The 18,606-nt window shown below is 35.6% G+C and overlaps 2 protein-coding genes across 5 annotated transcripts in view; one reads left to right on the top strand and one right to left on the bottom strand.

The window, feature by feature from the left end:
- Positions 1–3,230, top strand: part of LOC134841623 (achelase-2-like) — a 16,860-nt gene extending 13,630 nt beyond the window's left edge. The window contains exons 7-8 of the mRNA XM_063857653.1: positions 122–263; positions 3,222–3,230. Of these exons, the coding sequence (XP_063713723.1) occupies positions 122–263; positions 3,222–3,230 (151 nt within the window). The remainder of the gene's footprint in view (positions 1–121; positions 264–3,221) is intronic.
- LOC134842735 (WD repeat-containing protein 7-like) overlaps positions 1–18,606 on the bottom strand; it is a 625,416-nt gene that overhangs the window by 144,539 nt on the left and 462,271 nt on the right. The window lies entirely within an intron of this gene.

The following is an 18,606-nucleotide window of genomic DNA, read 5'->3' as shown; positions in this document are numbered from 1 at the left end:
CAGATGAAAAGCTTGCATTATCAAATTATTTGCTAGAGCAGCACTTTAGGTTGGGGTAGTCAAATTTATCACTGATTTTCTTTCAGAAAATAAGATAAGTCCTTAGTTACCTTTGATTCAGCTGGCTCACCTGTGCTCGTCTAAACAGTTGCAGCGTGAAGAATCTTCGTCATCAGAATACGCCAGTGTTGATTACTATGAGTCATCAGATCGGGTCACAAATGGAAGTATGCGATTCGTTTCATCAGGCGACAGAATCACAGGTAAGTTGGTTGCGAAATGTTATTTACAATTTTTATTATCTCAAGTGACTTACTGCACAATTTTTAGATTAGGTTTAACTTATACTTTACTATGATACGGAAAGCATTTGATATCACGTTAAACCCTCTTCCCCACAATTCAAATTACAAGTACTGTCTGCCTGTTCAATGATCAATTGATTGGCTGAAAAATTTCAACTTAGAACCAAGTTAATATCCTTCCCCTAAAGTGCTTTGGGTGAGGATGTTAATTCGGTCCAAAAATTGTTCAACACAAGCAAAGTTCTGAACAAATTTTGAACAAAAAAGCATATTAAAAGCCCCGCAATAAGATTAAGCCTTAATAATAATAGTACATTGTACTCAAGGACGGGTTGTTACAAGGAAAATATAGTAAACTACCTTTACCAACTAGCACCGAAATTGAACGGACAGTGAAGGCTTTACAGCTTGTTTGAAACAGCGTATGAAACCTTTCCTTCGTCTCATTCTAGTTGTTCCGACTTTCGATACGAAAGTAACGGAATATTTGTGCTCGGGAGAGTTTTTTTTTCTTCAGACAAATTTCGACTTTTAACTAGCCATTTTTGACGGAATTTTCAAAAAGTATCGTTGATCTGAGCTTAAATTAGAAAAGATATTTAACCTGTGATTGTTTTTTGTAAAGTTATGGGGGTTTAAATATTGCCATTTTGGCCAATTTGGGACAATTAACGCGCGATATACGATATATTTCGTTCTATTAACGTGTAAACGGAGATTTAATCCGTATTAAAACTCGTTCCAAATTGGTTGAGAGCAGCTTACTTGCCATAATTGATTTGTAACAAGGAGCGAAATCTATCCTTTTGTACTTCATATGGCGTGTGGGGGGATGATTTTCATAAAAATTTTCAAATTTGAATTTTTATTTTTATTTTATTACATAAAATTTTTTTTGTTATCGCTGCTCCATAAACCTTAAAAGGCAGACGGAATATTCAGGGCTTCGCCCTGATACGAGCAGTCTTGTTACCATTTGTTACTGAAAGATTTTTTACAAATTTTTTCAACTGTTTTTTAAATTAACCCCGAAAACAAATTTTTCGAAAACATTACAAAAAATATTGATTGACCAAATTGACTTACCATGCTCCCACCAAAGCGCTTTTTAAGATCCCATTTTCCCAAATTATTTGCGCGCTGGCAACTTTGAAAGTTAACAGGCGGAGTTGGCATTTGTTTTTGCGCGTTCTTCCCTTAATCTTTCTATCTAGTGGCGCCACCAACTTGGTGATTCTGTTATTTTAGTAGTTGTGGTTGACTTGAAGAGAGCATAACAAAATTTTGGAAAACACTGAGATATTTCTCACAGTTCTGGAAAAATCCTGAATAAATCGTTTTCCTCCTCAAATCTCATTTTAAAACTCGAAGTAGAATATTTTTTATTGATTTTGTTTATTAAACTTCTGGAGACTCAAGCAATGATATGTGGTGTTTTTGAAAATTCGGAAAACTCAAAAACACCACCAGAAAGATTGAAAATTTTTCGAAGTTTTGCGCGAGTTGCATGCAACTTCTGCAAACTACCTCGCCTTTGGCAAATCAGAAAACTAAAACTCGATTTTGGAGTGTTTTGGAATTTTTGATTGTTTTAAGGTGAAAATTTTTTAATTTATCATCATTGATTCTCAGAAGTGATCAGTTGGAATTATTTTGCGTTTTTGAGTTAAATGTTTTTCATTTATCCAAATCGGATTTGAAATTCAAAGTTTTGAGGGAAATGAGAAAAACAACCGGTGATATATTACAATAGGTGATAATTTTATTTTATTTATAGTGCATGTATTAAAATTGAGAACTATAATGCATTATATAGTTAGTCACTTCATTTTCAATCATTTGTACATGCGGCTAAGATAGTTTTTTGTACTTACAGGGTACTACTATGATGAGTGGTCCCTTGAAAACAACAAGGTCCCTTGAGAATTAGACACCTAGAGCTCTTAGCTCTTAAATCGTTTGACATTTCTGATTTCACCATTCAGAAAGATTTCGGATTATATTTTGAAACAAATTTTATGTTATACTTTGTAAAATCTCCCCACCTTCATCATTTCAAGGTAGAAAATAAAAAAAAAACGTCAAAATTGAGTTTTGAAGACAAATAAATTAATCCAAATATGGTTTTTCAACCGTAAATTTAGTTGAAGCGTGCATATTTTGTGATATAAACACTGTAGTGATTACACTTTTTATGAAAAAAAGTTTTTGAATCACTATATTTCGCGCGATTGAATAATGAATAATTTATACACAAATTAGTTTTAAAATTATAGCATGCGAAATACATGCGGAACCTGTCTATCGTAGTTGCTTTTTCGAGGGACCACTCTATCATAGTAGTACCAATTACAGTACTCTGCCAAATGAAAGGCTGTTCAAAACTCAAATTTTGCACTTATTTTGCCAAAAAAATTGGGTTTTGAAATAAATTCTAAATACTGTACAAATTATAACAAAAAGCCATTCAGCTATTTAACTTTAAATTACCACATATTATAATATATCACCAAACAACCATTTTCAGCAGTTTTCTCTAATTGCGATAAATTCAAATAAAAAAGACCGGGATTTGAAAATAAAAAAGACCGTGCTCATTGATCAGAAAAATTGAAAAACCTGGACACTGTTTTCAATACAATTTTTCAAAGATTCTGTTGAAACACAATTACGGCTGAGAGGGCTTTAAAATGATAGTTTATTTGATCACATTCAATTTTTTTGTGTTACATATGTTTTTATTATTATTCGATCCCCACTCATTAAAAAGAAAAAAGATAATTTTAATCTTTGAGTTTTTTCCTTTCTATTTTCCTTCAACTTTTTTCTTCAACTAGTTTGATCAGCTACAATAATCCTTGTTATGGTTGCGAAAGCCCTAAATTTAAAAAAAAACGGGTAATTTATGTGTTTCAGGGGGCTTAAATGCCAAACAAAATGAGTTTCCATACTATGCTAGAGTCTTCCTTTCTTCCAGGCGAGTTCATATCCAAAAAACAAACATTTTAAATTTCGATGTGAGAATATCGCCTACAAGTACTGATTTTTAGTACTGATACATGTACTTTATAAATAAACTTAAAAGAATTTACTAGTTAGCTTGCAATGTTCTTATTGTTTTTCTCCGCTTCGTTTAGAGAATCTCAATAAGCTATAAAAAATTGATAGAGCTTGATTGTTAACAATGATTTTGAAAAAAACTATAATTTTTTGATCTTGTGAAATGTATTATAATGTAGTTTACCATAGGGTTTGTGGGGGTACTATTATCAGTGAGGGTGAGGTGCTGACTGCTGCACATTGTGTGTACGACGAAGAAAACTCCAGGTGGACCAGTGCAGATGAGATCACACTCAGAACAGGTCAGAACACATCTCTTTAGGGTCAAATTTCAATCATGGTATAGTTCAAGCCGAGAAAGGGACCGTACTCTTCCACTATATTTTCTTAAAAATTTTGTCGTAATTTTTTCCTTGCCTAAAAGACGCTCATAATTTTTGCAAAATTTCCGCAAGCAAAAATCAAGTTCGAAGCATTATTGAGAGACTTTGATAACAATTAAATCTGTTTTGCCACCTCTCAAATTCAGTATAATTTGTCCATAATGCGCTGATAGATAAAACCAGTCAGCCAGAAATGCCTGGTATTGAAAAATTGGTGCATATTCAAAACAGTCCCATATAAACCAGTCCAATACAAAATAGTCCGAAAAATCATGTAATGGAGGGAAAAAAACCGCGCTTCGCGGTGATAACCGGCTCTAAATTTCGTATTAAGTCCTACCCTCTGTTGGCAAGCTCGCAACACGTTGGCGCGACTGCGGCGGTCATTATTTTGTTCATTATTTTTGTTGAACAAAGGACAATTCTCGGAGTTTCAAATTCAAAGAGCTTTAAGGGCATGGGTTTTTCCTTTAAGATTCGAAAATTAGAGTTTTTCAAAAAAACAAGTCAGTTTTTTTTTCTTTTTCCTAGCGTTCATTGCTCTTCTCCAACTGTCAGTTGGCTATGTTTGTTCCTTCCACTCACGGCAAAATGACTAACCGTGAGCTTCAATTAAGACACTTTAACCTGTAATATACCTTTTAAAAGTATAGTGTTTCACAGGAGATTTCACGCTGAGCAAAAGTGACGAAAAACGTACAAGTCAAACTCATCAGCTGAAGAACTACAGACGTTTTGGCAGCTACCAAGGTGAGCCGCTAGAGGGCTTCGATGTAGTCATTTTGGAACTGGCACATCCAATCAAATTCGATAAGAGCAGACAGGAGTTAGCAACATGTCCGATGGAAGAGCAAAACAAGAAGCACAAACTGGTGGCAATAGGTCTGGGAAAGATTAACTCGGTTAAGGATAGCAACCCTAAAAAATTGCAGGCAAGTTTCACTAATGACTATCTTAACCAGAAATTTACTCTTTTAAAGGTGCTAGAATTATGCATCTACTATCAAGTTAAGAACATGTCACTCGGTAACTAATATTTAGAAAGAGCTCCAACTGGAATGAGAAACAAATATTTGTCCAATAGACTATATTATTTGCATGTATTATTGCAAACTAAAATTTCGAATACAGTTTTTGCTAAAAATAACATGAAAGCTATATTGGGCTTTTCGACCAATCGATTACCGGAATTCTCCTTCTTGCAGAAGAACAACACATAAAAGGGTTTGCCAAAATTTGTTTAGAAAGTGGCCCAGACAGAGATAACAGAAGGGCACTGCAAGAGGACATTTGGGTCCAAGACTCCCCTAGGAAGTCTCATTTGCACCCAGGACGGGGGAGGCAGAGACACTTGTCCGGGTGAGTCGTATCTCTTTAACTAGCTTCAACTGCATGGTGGTGCGAGCTTTCAGAACCTCAACAAATCAAAAGTTGGACATTTCCGGGAATCATAACTTTTTGCTTAACAAAAAATAGGGCGTAGCCGCTTATGCAGAAGGGGTTCACGCAACCTGTAAATTCGATTGAACCCAAAGTCTCATTTTTTGAAGGGTAGTTTTTGAGAAAAGTCAAAAACCTTCCAAAAACTAACGGTCAAACAAGTGCGACAGAACATTTTGCAACATGTGCGACAGAGAATTTTTTGCAACAAGTGCGACACAGAATTTGTTGCATTGAGAGCATTAATTTGGAAAACGAACTTTTGAAACTCCTAGATATGCGCTTGATTATCGTCGTAAAATTGTAAGGTAAAAAGTATTATGTAATTTAAAATTTGCAAAAATTCAGCAAACAAACGTTTCCACGTTGAATCAGTTGTTCCAGGTTGAAAATCAAATCAGTGTGCCGTGTCTGCATAAGTATTACATTATATACGTGTGTTTAGCTGAAAGTTTTTTTTTTTTTTTTTTTTTGGGGGGGGGGGGGGGGGGGGGGCTCTGAAATTCATTGAACAGTACAGTCCGTGGTTCCTGAAAAGTGGACCCTGAACTGCTCAGGTTTTTGCTATAGCTTTGAAACTCCATATTATTGTTTATTTTTTGCAGAAAAAAAAACAACAGTGTTTCCTTAAGTTTGAATCTCAGTTTTTTTGATGTAGTTAGAAAATCGTTTAGGGCAATATTTGTGAAGCCGTTTTGGGCGCTAATGTTACTTTTATACAGGGATAATGCGCCAAAAAACGCGCATTTTTCAAATTCGAAAGTTGAAGTTTTTTCAAAAAGCAGTATTTTTTCCGTTTTCTTGCGTTCACGACTCTTTTCACACTGGCTGCTGATTATGTTAGTTGAGTTTTGATTTTTTTTTAAATCTGCTACCCAAGAATTGATGAATTGCTGAACAACTTTCAACTTTCAAGAACATTTCTCTTTAAATATAAACTGAGGAGCTGGAATATTCTGTTTGCTCTCAAAGTTGGATTTTTTAAAAATGTTCCCTTGGCCCCCTCGCCGAAAAAAAAAACAATGTTTTGGTCAGTTTTTTTTTTAAAAAAAGGCTCAAAACGTCATTTTTAGCCTGTTTGTTTTGCATAAATTTGCCTAAGGGACAGAAATTTTTGGAGAAAAACGGTCCATATAGTATTTTTGGAGAGCTCGGAAAATGCAATTGGTCGGCCCAATAAAAATGTCGATCAACTTTTAAAATTTTTTCGAAAAACCGCCCTCATTAGAAAACTTCTGCGCACGGCCCTTCTTGGTATTTTATGAACAATATACACACGTATCAAAGACAATTTCCAATTACGATTAAGCATACGCTATATTTGTAACCCCCTTTCCTTTCGTAGTTAAATACTCGAATTTTTTTTACAGGCGACTCAGGCGGTCCGTTGTTGGTTATGAACGAGGATCAAAAATCAGCCAAATGTGTCTATGGAATAACCAGCTATGGGTCGGCACAGTCTCCCTGCGGAGATGGACAGCCAACAGTTTACGCCAGTGTCGCCTATTATGTCGGAAAACTACAGAAGGGCGATGACTCCGAACATGTTTTGATCGAAAGGGGAGATAGCATTAATTTCACCCCTTCCACAATTCCAAGCAACAGTTTAACAGTTTTGTTCTACATAGTTTTATTTCGAGCTTGGCTCGAAGCTCAAAATTTAGGGCGAAATAAAAATAGAATGTGAAAACAGGGATGTTCACGTAGTCGTGAAAAAAATGGTCGTACGCTCGAAGATCATTTCATTTTATGTACAGTTATTTGAAAGATCGCAAATGAAGAATTAGGTATTTTATCTCTATTGATTTGATATTTATTAAATTAATGGTGTCGTAGCTATTCCAAAGATCTGAGTTTTATCAATTGTTTTTATTTCCATGCAAAAAAAATTATTGGTGCTAATTTTTGTTTTCACTAATTCAAAACATTTCAAGGAATTTTTATCTTCTAATTATGAGCCCAAAACAAAATAAGGAAAAGAATCTCAAGCAGCCAGGCATGACCAGCGCTGATTTTTCTTATGTCAGTCATTTCAAGTTTGTCGATAAGATTTTTTTGCCTAATTCTGACCATAAAAAATAGCGTTTTTTGGACTTGCATTCCCCTCAAAATAAGTGTATTGTGGCATGTTTACAAAAATTTTAAGGCTAGTCTGCCAGATCTGCATAAAAAGCAGTGCGGGAAAGATTTTGGCGACCAGTATTGAAGAGGAAGACGGGTTTTCGTTTCGGATGTCTCCATCCGGCATACTGGGGGATATGGCAAGGTCGCCACCATGAAGGCAAATGCGCTAACTGATGCTACGGACTATATTTTCAAGGAAAAGCACTAATCAAGCATTGCACAAGTCTGTACAATCTCTCAAAATAGCATTGTTCTTCACAGAAAGATCTAGAAAAAAAAAGTTTTTATAAAAGTAATGAACGTGGTGAAGACTCTTTTATAGGTCTTGCTGATTTTTTTTTTCAGGAAAAAGTCTTAAAATATTGATGCACTTAAGTATGACGTACTTTTTGAGTTCAATTGAAATTCATCTGCTGAAAGTGACGTAAATAGCACTCTCCAAATACGAACATGTAAATGGCGCGAAAATTCGTGAACGACTTCTAGTTTCGAAAGTGGAATTCAGTTTTTAGATTTCCAGCGGAATAAAAACTTTACCTGTTGATCCAGTTTTCTCAAGTTGGGTTAATGTTATCAAAAAAGCGTCAAGCATAAATTGTTCTAGAAATTTAAAGAGCTTAAAAAAATCTATTTTTTCTTTGAAATTCGAAAGTTGCGACTTTTTCAATAAAGTTTTATGTTTTTTTAAATGTTTTTTTAATGTTTACTTGCGTTTATTACTCTTTTCCAATCTTCGATTGGCTATGTTTTTCTTGCCAATGATATTTTTGATAGATTTTTCTTGCCATTGAGTTGCATTTGGCCTCTTTTATGGCGCTAAATATGCTAATGATGATACTGTTGACAAAATACAATCAATGAAAGAAAAAGTTTCGAAATATTTCTTAAATTATTCTGTTTTTTTTTTCGGGAAAACTGATTTAAAAGAAGCTTATGTTGCCTCATAATTACTTTTTATGTTAACCGGTTTTCTGATAAACAAGCCTCCAAATACCAATCTCAACTTCTATTGAAAAAAAGTATCAATTAAAAAAATAATAAAATTTTTGGACAGATAACCACACAACTTGAAATTTGCCAAAATGCTCAAATCTGATAAGTGATAATTTCAATGACTCACTTAACCTTTTGAACAAACATGATTTCCATCCAGTCGATTCATGTTTTCCCAGGTACAATCAAAAACTAAAAAACAGAAGCTTCAATGATACGACCACTTGCTTACTTCTGAATTGTGATACGAAATTTGTTGCGAAAAATCGTTGTAAAAAAACTAGTGCAGAGTTTTTACAACAGTGATAATTATCTGAGTAGTTCAGGAAAACTCGGCATTTGCGAGTTGATCCCACTTAGAAAGAAAGTATTCGGTCAGCTACGCCAGGTAATAAGATCTGTTGTAATGTTACCGATTAAGGTAGGAAACAGGTTTCACAATATATTAAGCTATTAGATTTTCAATTTTTGGAGCTCAAAGTTTTTGAATCCTAAATATCGTTTTTTCTACTTCCGATGTGTTATAATGGAGACAAATTCCAGGAATGCGAAACTTACTAACTACCGCTCCAAAAAGACAGATATAGGTCTTTTTGTGCTGTATAACACAGGCAAGCTTGTGAGAGACGTTATCATATTTAATCATGCCGGAATGTTTGACTACCGCCTCTGACATCAATTTAGTTTTTTTTCTTCGTGTTTTACCTATGAGGTTTTACCCAGGGAAACCGCTCATTATATTCTTTACCATGACAATGACACGCCCTCCTGCATAGGCAAATTGAGATACAATTATCTCCAGTCATCTGTAATAAATGTTGATGATACCACTGGTAAAAAACTGACAAACTAGAGTTCGAAAAATTAAAAAGAAATAAGTGAATTAAAACAGTTTCTTTTCGAGTCAACGAGAAAACAGCTTGAAGTCTAAGAGACTTCGAAAAGGCACAAAACAGGTAGGTATCCTATTAAGAATTGGAGATCAAATCGTTTTAACTAAAACTCAATTTACAAAATTCATGATTCCAGGAAAAATTTACATCTGTAATACTAAATGGTAGCCATTATAGCTACTCTTACACTATTCGCCCTTCACCCCACGAACCACAAAAATGACAAAATTAAAAAGTTTACTATGAGCAATAAAGTTTTTATTCAATTTTACAGAACACTTACAATTTTTTTAGATATCTATAGAGAAAAATAACAAATCAAAAACATTCATGATTCCTGATGCTTTAAAGCAAGATACAATCTAAAATCGCACCAAGATAGAACTAAGGAGGGATTGTGATCATCCAAGTTTCCATGATTGATGAAATGTGCGTGGAAAGAATCCTCCCCTACCCTGGTTTCTGCGTCGATATTTGAGAATATGTCCCTGAGTTGATCTTGATTAGTCTCTTCTAATTCTGCTGAGAATGAGCCGCTTGCTATCAATGTGGGCTTCAATGAAGAAATGAGAACGAAGTGTCTTCTGTTGAAGTGTCTTCTCTCCGCTGATGCGGCTCTTGTGATGGAGATCTATCGGATTGAAGTCAAAAAATCTGAACGTGAGTTGTCTGTAAACGGACTAGCTGGACTTTGTCAGGCTTCTTGTTGATTTTTATCACTACCATCAATTTTCATGCCGGCTCCTCTTATAAATTAGTTACTACTCTTTCTATCGAAGATAGCCTGTCTACGAAGCATCTTTTTTTTGGAAAAAAATTAGGTTTTCCTACGTTCCTTTGCATTTTGGAAGAATTGCCCAAAAGGCTAAAAGTAATGGTAATCATCCGTGGCTTATCCGGATAGCTCTACACTGAGATAGAATCTGCTGCTGACATTTTGTCGGTGTCCTCTGGCTATCCAATTTTGATTGTTGGTCCAAGTTGAAAGTTGTAAAGTAATTATATGACTTTCAGACGTAAAAAACGGATAAACCCAATTTCCCGCTTCAACCCTCTCCCATATAGTCGCATACATTTTGTCTCATTGTACCCGGAGAAACCGCTCATTATCTTACTTACCATGACACGCCCTCCTGCAGAGGCAAATCAAAAATTCAACTATCTTCAGTAACCTGTAAAAAAAATTGATGTTACCACTGGTAACAAAAACTGATAAAACTAGAGCAAAAAAAAATAAAAGAATTAAGTGAATCAAAACTGATCCTTTTATATTCAACTGGAAAACTTTCTCAAAGTCTAATGGACTTCGAAAAGACAAAAAACAGGTAAGTATCCTATTGAGAACTGTAGGTCAAATTGTTCTATTTAAAACACAATTCAAAGCATTCATGATTGCATTCATGGAAAACTTACATATGTAATACTAAATGGTAATACGGGATTGAAGTGTTACCATTGCCCGGTAAAAATCGACGCAAAAACGAGGTTAAGGGAGGATTTCTTCCACGCACATAGCTACTCTTACACTATTCTCCTTTCAACCAACGAAAAAAAAATAGAAAAAGTAAATCAAAAAATAATATGTGCACCAAAGTTTTCATGTACGGTATGCGCATATGTACTTAGAGTTTAATCAAACAATTTTACAGAATTGTTTTGATTTTCATAGATATCCCCAGAGAAAAAGTACAAAAGAAAAGCGTTACAAGTATACGAATTATGAAACATTCATGATTCCCGATGCGTTAAAACAAGATACAATCTAAAACCGCACCAGGGTAGATCTAATGAAGGGCTGTGATCATCCATGTTTCCATGATTGTTGAAAAGTGCCTGGAAGGAATCCTCCCCTTCCCTAGTTTCTACGTCGAATTTCGAGAATATGTCGCTGAGTCGATCTTGATTAGTCTCTTCCCTCTCTGCTGAGAATGAGCCGCTTGCTATCATGGTGGGCTTCAATGAAGTAATGAGTACAAAGATTCTTCTTGTTGAAGTATCTTCTGTCTGCTGATGCGACTCTTGTGATGGAGATCTATCGCAGCATCTTTCTCTGGAAAAAATAGGTTGTCCTACTTTCCTTCGCATTTTGGAAGAATTGCCCGTTTACCTAAAAGTAATGGTGTTCATCCGTGGTTTCTCCGGGAAGCTCTACACTGAGATAGAATCTGCCGCTGACACTTTGTTGGTGCCTTCTGGCTATCCAAATTTGATTGTTGGTCCAAGTTGAAAGTTGTAAAGTAATTATATGATTTTCAGACGTAAGAAAAATTGATAACCCCATTTCCCGCTTTAACCCTCTCCCATATAGCCGCATACATATTGTCTCATTGTACCCAACGAAACCACTCATTATCTTCTTTATCGTGGAAAGCTCTCCTGCAAAAGCAAATGAAAGATAAAACTATCTCCAGTCACCTGTAATAATTGTTGATGTTACCATTGGCAACAAAAACTGACAAACTGGAGACTAAAAAAGTATGAAAGAATTAAGTGAATTAAAACTGTTCCTTTTCTATTCAACTAGAAAACTGCCTCAAAGTCTAATGGACTTCAAAAGACAAAAAACAGGTAGGTATCCTATTAGGGAACTGAGGTCGAAATGTTCTATTTAAAAACAGAATTCACAATTCATGATTGAAAGAAAATTTTACACATGTAATTTTAAATGGTAATACCGGATTGAAGTGTTACCATTACCCGACAAAAAGCTTACGCAGAAGTCAGGTTAGGGGAGGATTCCTTCTCGGTAGATAGCTACTCTCACATCATTCTCCTTCCACCCGACGATAAATAAAAATGGAAAAAGTAAATCAAAAATTAATACGAGCACCAAAGTTTTCGCGAAAGGTAAGCGTATATGTACATAGAGTTTTATCACACGACTTTACAGAACAGTTAAAAAAAGTTTTAGAGATACATAGAGAAAAATTACGAAACAAAAACGTTACAAAACAAACGAATTATGAAAGATTCATGATTCTCGATGCGTTAAAACAAGATAAAAGCTAAAGTCGCACCAGGGTAGATCTAATGAGGGTTTGTGATCATCCAAAATTCCATGATTGTTGAAATGTTCGTGGAAGGAGTCCTCCCCCTTCCCTGGTTTGTGCGTCGATTTTCGAGAATATGTCGCTTAGTTGATCTTGACTATTCTCTTTCACTCCTTCTGATGATGAGCCGCTTACTATCATGAAGGGCTTCAATGAAGAAACGAGTACAGATTGTCTTCTAATAAAGTGTCTTCTGTCTTCTGATTGGGCTCTTCTGATGGGAGATCTATCGGATTAAAGTAGAAAAATCTGAAAGTGAGTTGATCGTAAAAGGACTAGCTGGACTTTGTCAGTCCTCTTGTTGAATTTTTATCACTGCCATCAGTTTTTGTGCCGTTCCTCATTTTAGTTAATTACTATTCTTTCTACCGAGGATAAATTGTCTACGAAGTAAGTTTCTTCTAAAAAAAATTAGGTTATTCTAGGTTCCTTCGCGTTTTCGAAAAATTTCCGATCTGCTCAAAGTGCTGGTGATCATCCGTGGTTTCTCCGGACAGCTATCCACTGAAATAGAATCTGCCACTGACCTTTTGTCGTTGATTCCGGCTATCCAAATTTGATTGTTAGTCCATGCTGAAGGTCGTAAATTTGTTATATCCGAATTCCCGCTTTAACCCTCTCCCATATAGATGCATACTTATTGCCTCCTTGTACCCAGCGAAAGCGCTCATTCTCTTCTTCACCATGACACGCCCTCCTGCAGAGGCAAATGAAAGATACAACTATCTCCATTCATCTCAAATAAAGATTGATGTTACCACTGGTACAAAAACTGTCAAACTAGAGTTTTTTAAAAAAGAAAAAAGTGAAATTGTTCCGTTTCTGTTCAACTAGAAAACTGCCTCAAAGTCTAATGGACTTCGAAAAGACAAACTAACAGGTAGGTATCCATTGAGAACTGGAAGTCAAATTGTTCTAAGTTAAAACACGATTCAAAACATACACGACTGCAGGCAAAAGTTACCTCTAAAATTAAATGGTAGCCAATAAAGCTACTCTTACACTATTCTCCCTTCACTCTACGGCCAACAAAATCTGAATAAAATAAATGTTGGTAAGAGCACCAAGGTTTTCATGAACGATATGCGCATATGTACATAGAGTTTATTCACACAAATTTTACAGAAAACTTACATTTTCTACAGATATCTATAGAGAAAAATTACAAACCAGAAATGTTACAAACAAGTGAATCATGAAATATTCATGATTCTCGATGCGTTAAAACGAGGTTTATTCTAAAACTGGACCAAGGTAGAACTAATGAGGGATTGTGATCATCCAACTTTCCATGATTGTTGAATTGTGCGTGAAAGGAATCCTCCGCTACTCTGATTTCTGCGTCGACTTTCGAAAAAATGTCGTTGATTTTGACTGGTCTGTTCCTCTTCTGCTGAGAATGAGGCGATTGCTATCATGGCGTCCAGAAAGAAACAAGTACAAAGTGTCTTCTTTTGAAGTGTACTGTCTGCCGATGCGGTTCTTTTGATGAGAGATCTATCGGATTGAAGTCAAAACACCTAAAGCTGAGTTGACCGTAAAACGACTAGCTGGTCTTTGTCGGGCTTCTTGTTGATTTTTATCACTGCCATGTTTTTTGCGCCGGTTCCTCTTCTAATTAAATACTACTCTTTCTACCAAGGATAACCTGTCTACAAAACATCTTTCTCCAGAAAAAGTTAGGTTGTCCTACGTTCCTTCGCATTTTGGAAAAATTGCCCGTTAACCTAAAAGAAATGGTGTTCATCCGTGGTTTCTCTAGATAGCTCTCCACTGAAATAGAATCTGCCGCTGACCTTTTACTGGTGCCTCTGGCTATCCAAATTCTATTGTTGGTCCATGTTGAATGTCGTAAATTAGTTATATCCGAATTCCCGCTACTCTTACACTATTCTCACTGCACTTCAAGGCCAACAAAACCTGAAAAAAATTTATATTTTAGTTTGAGCATTAGTGTTTCATGAACGATGTGCGCATATGTACCTTGATTTTAATCACACAAATTTTACAGAAAACTCAAGTTTTCTACAGATATTTTTAGAGAAAAATTACAAAGCAAAAACTTTACAAACAATACTTGATAGTTGAAATATGCGTGGAAGTAATCTGCCCCTACCCTGGTTTCTGCGTCGATTTTCGGGAAAAAGTCGCTGTGTTGATCTTGACTAGTCTGTTCCACTTCTGCTGAGAATGGTCCGATTGCTATCATGGTGGGCTTCAATGAAGAAATGAATACAAAGTGTTTTCTGTTGAAGTGTCTTCTGTCTGTTGACGCGGTTCTTGTGATGGGAGACAATCGTGTTGAAGTCAAGGAATCTAAAAGTGAGTTGACCGTGAAGGGACTAGCTGGACTTTGTCAGGCCATTTGTTGATTTTCATCACTCCCATTTATTGTTTTGCCGGTTCCTAATCTAAGTTAATAACTACTCTTTCTACAGAAGATAACCTGTCTGTGCGAAGCAGGTTTTTCCGAAAAATTTAGGTTGTCCTACGTTTCTTCGCGTTTTGGAAGATTTTCAGTAAAGCTGAAAGCGCTGGCGTTCAACCGTGATTTCCCCGCATAGCTCTCCACTAAGATAGAGTCTGTCGCTGTGGTGCCTTTTTGGTGTCCTCTGGCCTTCCAAAATTGATTGTTCATCCAACGTTGAAATTCGAAAAGTAATTAACAAACTCTCAGACGTCAAAAACGGACAATCGGAATTCTCGCTCTAAGCCTCTCCCATATAGTCGCATAGATATTGTCTCTTCAATCTAGAATTAAATGTAATGATGGGTTCAATGAATAACTAAGGTAACATTTAGTGAGTTTACGGTCTCTCGTTGAAGTTCTTTTTTTTGCAATTTGAATCAAACTGTCTGCTAGTGGACGGGCCATAGTCTTGTTTTTTGATGGTTGTTCTCTTTTTCATGTCTACTCATGTCACACAACAATTTGTCCTAATCTCATGAACTACACTGTGTTTTTTTTTTAAATTTTTTTCTCATGCCCCAATTGCACTCAAATGTATTATATTTTGATTCGTCCAAACATTTCAAGGTTACGTGACTTATTTGTTGATATTTGATTGCATTATACTGATGTCCCGTGAACTGCCCGTTTGTTTCTCTTAATAAACAAGGTTTTATTTATGCTGGTAATTTTTGTTTTTCAGTTCTCCTCAAATTCTTAAAATAACTGAATGTCCCATCGGGTTTAATCGCTTAAATTTTGTTGCCTTTATTTACCACGTTCTTTACCAAAACTAAAGAAAAAAATACGCAAAACCAATCCCAGAACTTTACATAGAAGGTAAACTGTTACCATAATGATTGCAATTTCCCTAACTGGCCAAGTCCCAATAGCGAAACGGCTGTAGTTTCATATTTGTAAACCAAGGAAAGCAATTGCAGCAGTATGGTGAAAGTTTCAGTTCATTATGACTTTATTGTTCATGAGAGTACTCCCCGTTTTGTCCCAGGAAGACGTCCGTTGCAGTTATTGTTTTCCTACTATGGTTCATAAGTAGTGACAATTGATTATCTCTCTTTCTGTAACACTGAAAAGACTTTCACCAGTAGAGTCAAAAGAGCTAAAATTTGCGTGTTGTTTTTCTCCGTTGCTCTAATTTTATTAGGCGTAAAGATCGAACTCAATTGGTTTGCATATTGTACCAGGATCCATTACCTAAGTCAAAAGCTCCAGAATGAACTTTTTTGCACACAATGTGAGTATAGTTTTGATATACATTACTCTACTGATTGGGGTACTCGGGACATCCTCGGGTACTTTTTCTGTGCAAAAAGGTATGATTGCAAATTTGACCTGTGTTTTGCAAATCGATTTATGTACAACAAGTCTCCTGCTTTTTTGAGATATAATCCCGAGGCGTTTTTTTCCATTTTAATATATTTTCCAACTTTGGTTCTTTTAGCTCAATGCCAAAAAATCATTCATATCACATTCGTTTTTCCAGATTACGTAGTTTGTGTTCCAGTGCTATGTAAAAGACGCATCTAAATTGTTTTGAACTTTATAATTAGCTGTTAATTTTTCAAACTTAGCTCAAAAAGCAAACGTAGTTTCATAAGACAAGAAAATTACAGAGCAATGATTCGTTTTCCTAAGATAAGACTCTGTTTTTTTTCGATGTGTATCTTGTTCGACAACCATCTTATCGCGCACCAGTTCATGGCCTTATTGATGTTCCTTCTTAAAGTTCTTTAAAAAACGTCTGGCATTGCAAAGACTTATGTTTATGATTTTTCTTCCATGCAAAAATTTGCAAAATAGCAAAGACGAGCCAAAATCAGATAATAAGGAGTGTATTGTGTCATTGCATGAATTGAAGATCTATCATGATCCATAATTGTTTGAAGATAATTGGCCCAGTTGGTTTGGTTATCTCCCACATATTTAGACCAAGCTTCGATGATTGTTCTGTTGGTTTTTTCGATCCCATTACCTGGAGATGATATGATGTTGTGCAAGATTTAAGGATTTCTACTTCGGATCAAAAATTTAAGAAAATTTTAGTTTGATATTTTGCCGCTGTGCAGATTAGCTGGGCAGCCAAAATAAGATACCCAGTTATTGAGCAATTTTATTAATGCTACCTCTTCGTACCACTTCGGGAAATGATCTGCAATTACAAGAATATACTTGAATCCTCCTGATTCCGGTAACAATCCCATGATATCCAAAGCTGCCAGCCAAAAGGAATGGCCGGGTTTCCCAGTCTGCATTGAATGCACATTTTGTGGCTAGGGTTCTTTCCAGCTGTATTTTTTTTTACTTCCAATAATTCAATCTTTAAAATCCCTGTTCATCCCAGTAGAACTGGAATCAGCACAAATTAAACTACGAGGTACTTTTCTTTCGTCAGTTTAACTTTTGTGATTAATCGTTTTTGATTTCAAATTTTTGAAAATGATCCGAAGCTCTTTAAAATTCTTGAGGAGCCATTCAGTTGTTTTCTTCGGACTTCCACTAAATTTGTACCCAACTCTTTTTTTATTTTTTTATTTTCTTTCGCTTTAATTTTTATAACTCCAAATCAAAAGTTTTCAATGCTTGTTCCCATATTTTGTTCGAAATGTCTATGGCTTTTTCTAATTGATAAACCACCTCATCAGTGGTAGTTGAAACATTTGATAAGCGCTCCGCATAGGTTTTTTTCCGCTTCGTTCTTGATTTCGAATTGCAACTGTCCTAGTTTATCCAACATTGAACCTAAAATATTATCTTCAGTCAACTCAGCCCACAGTTGTTTGATATTGTGAGGATATTTCAATTGCCTAACTAAGTTTTTTCCTGGTCATTCTCAAACTCGTTCTTCGACAAAATGAGCCCAAGAAATTGAATTTTTCATTTCGATTCCTATAGTTTTAGCCTCTTTTCCTTCAGTTGACACAGAATAAATTCCAACGTCCCTTAAATGATTTACCAAAGATGATTATATCGTCTAGGTTCACCAAAGCAGTTTTACATGATAGTTCACTCATTATTACCTCCATCAAGTTTTAAAATGCTCCCAGCGCTGAAGCGAGACCCATTGGTAGTCTTTTACCAAAAAAAGAGGCGGAAGGTTGTTATGGAGGCTGCGTGCTTTTGTGATACTTCATTTACTGCTACTTGAGAGTGAGAGAAATTAAATAAAACTTCGAGAAGAACTTCGAGAACATGTTGCCGTCCAATGAGTGAATGACATGACTTATCTGAATTAGGGACAACTTGTCTTTTTGGTCTGCTGGTTACGTCCTCGATAATCAACTACCAATCTGTGAGATCGTGAAAATGAGTACAGATCGGGCTGCCCAATTTGAGTGAGTTGGTTCAACAAGGTCGCCTTTTTCTAAGTCTTCAGTAATCTTTCTCTTGGTATTTCGCTTTTCAAATTTCATATCTGCTGAAATGGTTTTGCACCAGCAATAAACTTGACCATGTGTGTCAGTTTCTATCCAAATTTCACAAGTCTATTGACCTGCGTGGAAAGATATGGTGATGTCTATCAAACGATATCCCTTATCTCTTCTTTTTTACTGATCGAAATTGTTCACTTTCCAGCTAAGCGTGTTTTCACAATGAACAAACCTGCTGTCAACCCTTGCTACTAAATTGTCCGTTGATTTCAATCTGATTTTCCGAATCGGGGTAATGAGCAATTTTTCTGTTATATTATATGTTAAAGCTTTTATTGGTAAATTTAATAACTTCAGGCAAGCTTTTCCCTGGCTTACACTTATCAGTGAGCTAAAAGTAGTCCTGTTTTTTCTTGCAAATCCTGCATGCGTTTGAAAAAACTTTCTTGACTATTAATGATGCTACCATTTTTTATCTTTGATGACGATTTCTACTCTTTTTCATGTCTACTGGAGAATG

Source organism: Symsagittifera roscoffensis, chromosome 3 (assembly GCF_963678635.1).
Source record: "Symsagittifera roscoffensis chromosome 3, txSymRosc1.1, whole genome shotgun sequence".
NCBI classification, from domain to species: domain Eukaryota; kingdom Metazoa; phylum Xenacoelomorpha; order Acoela; family Convolutidae; genus Symsagittifera; species Symsagittifera roscoffensis.
The sequence above is the reverse complement of the archived record's forward strand: the minus strand, read 5'-3'. Positions and strand labels throughout refer to the sequence as shown.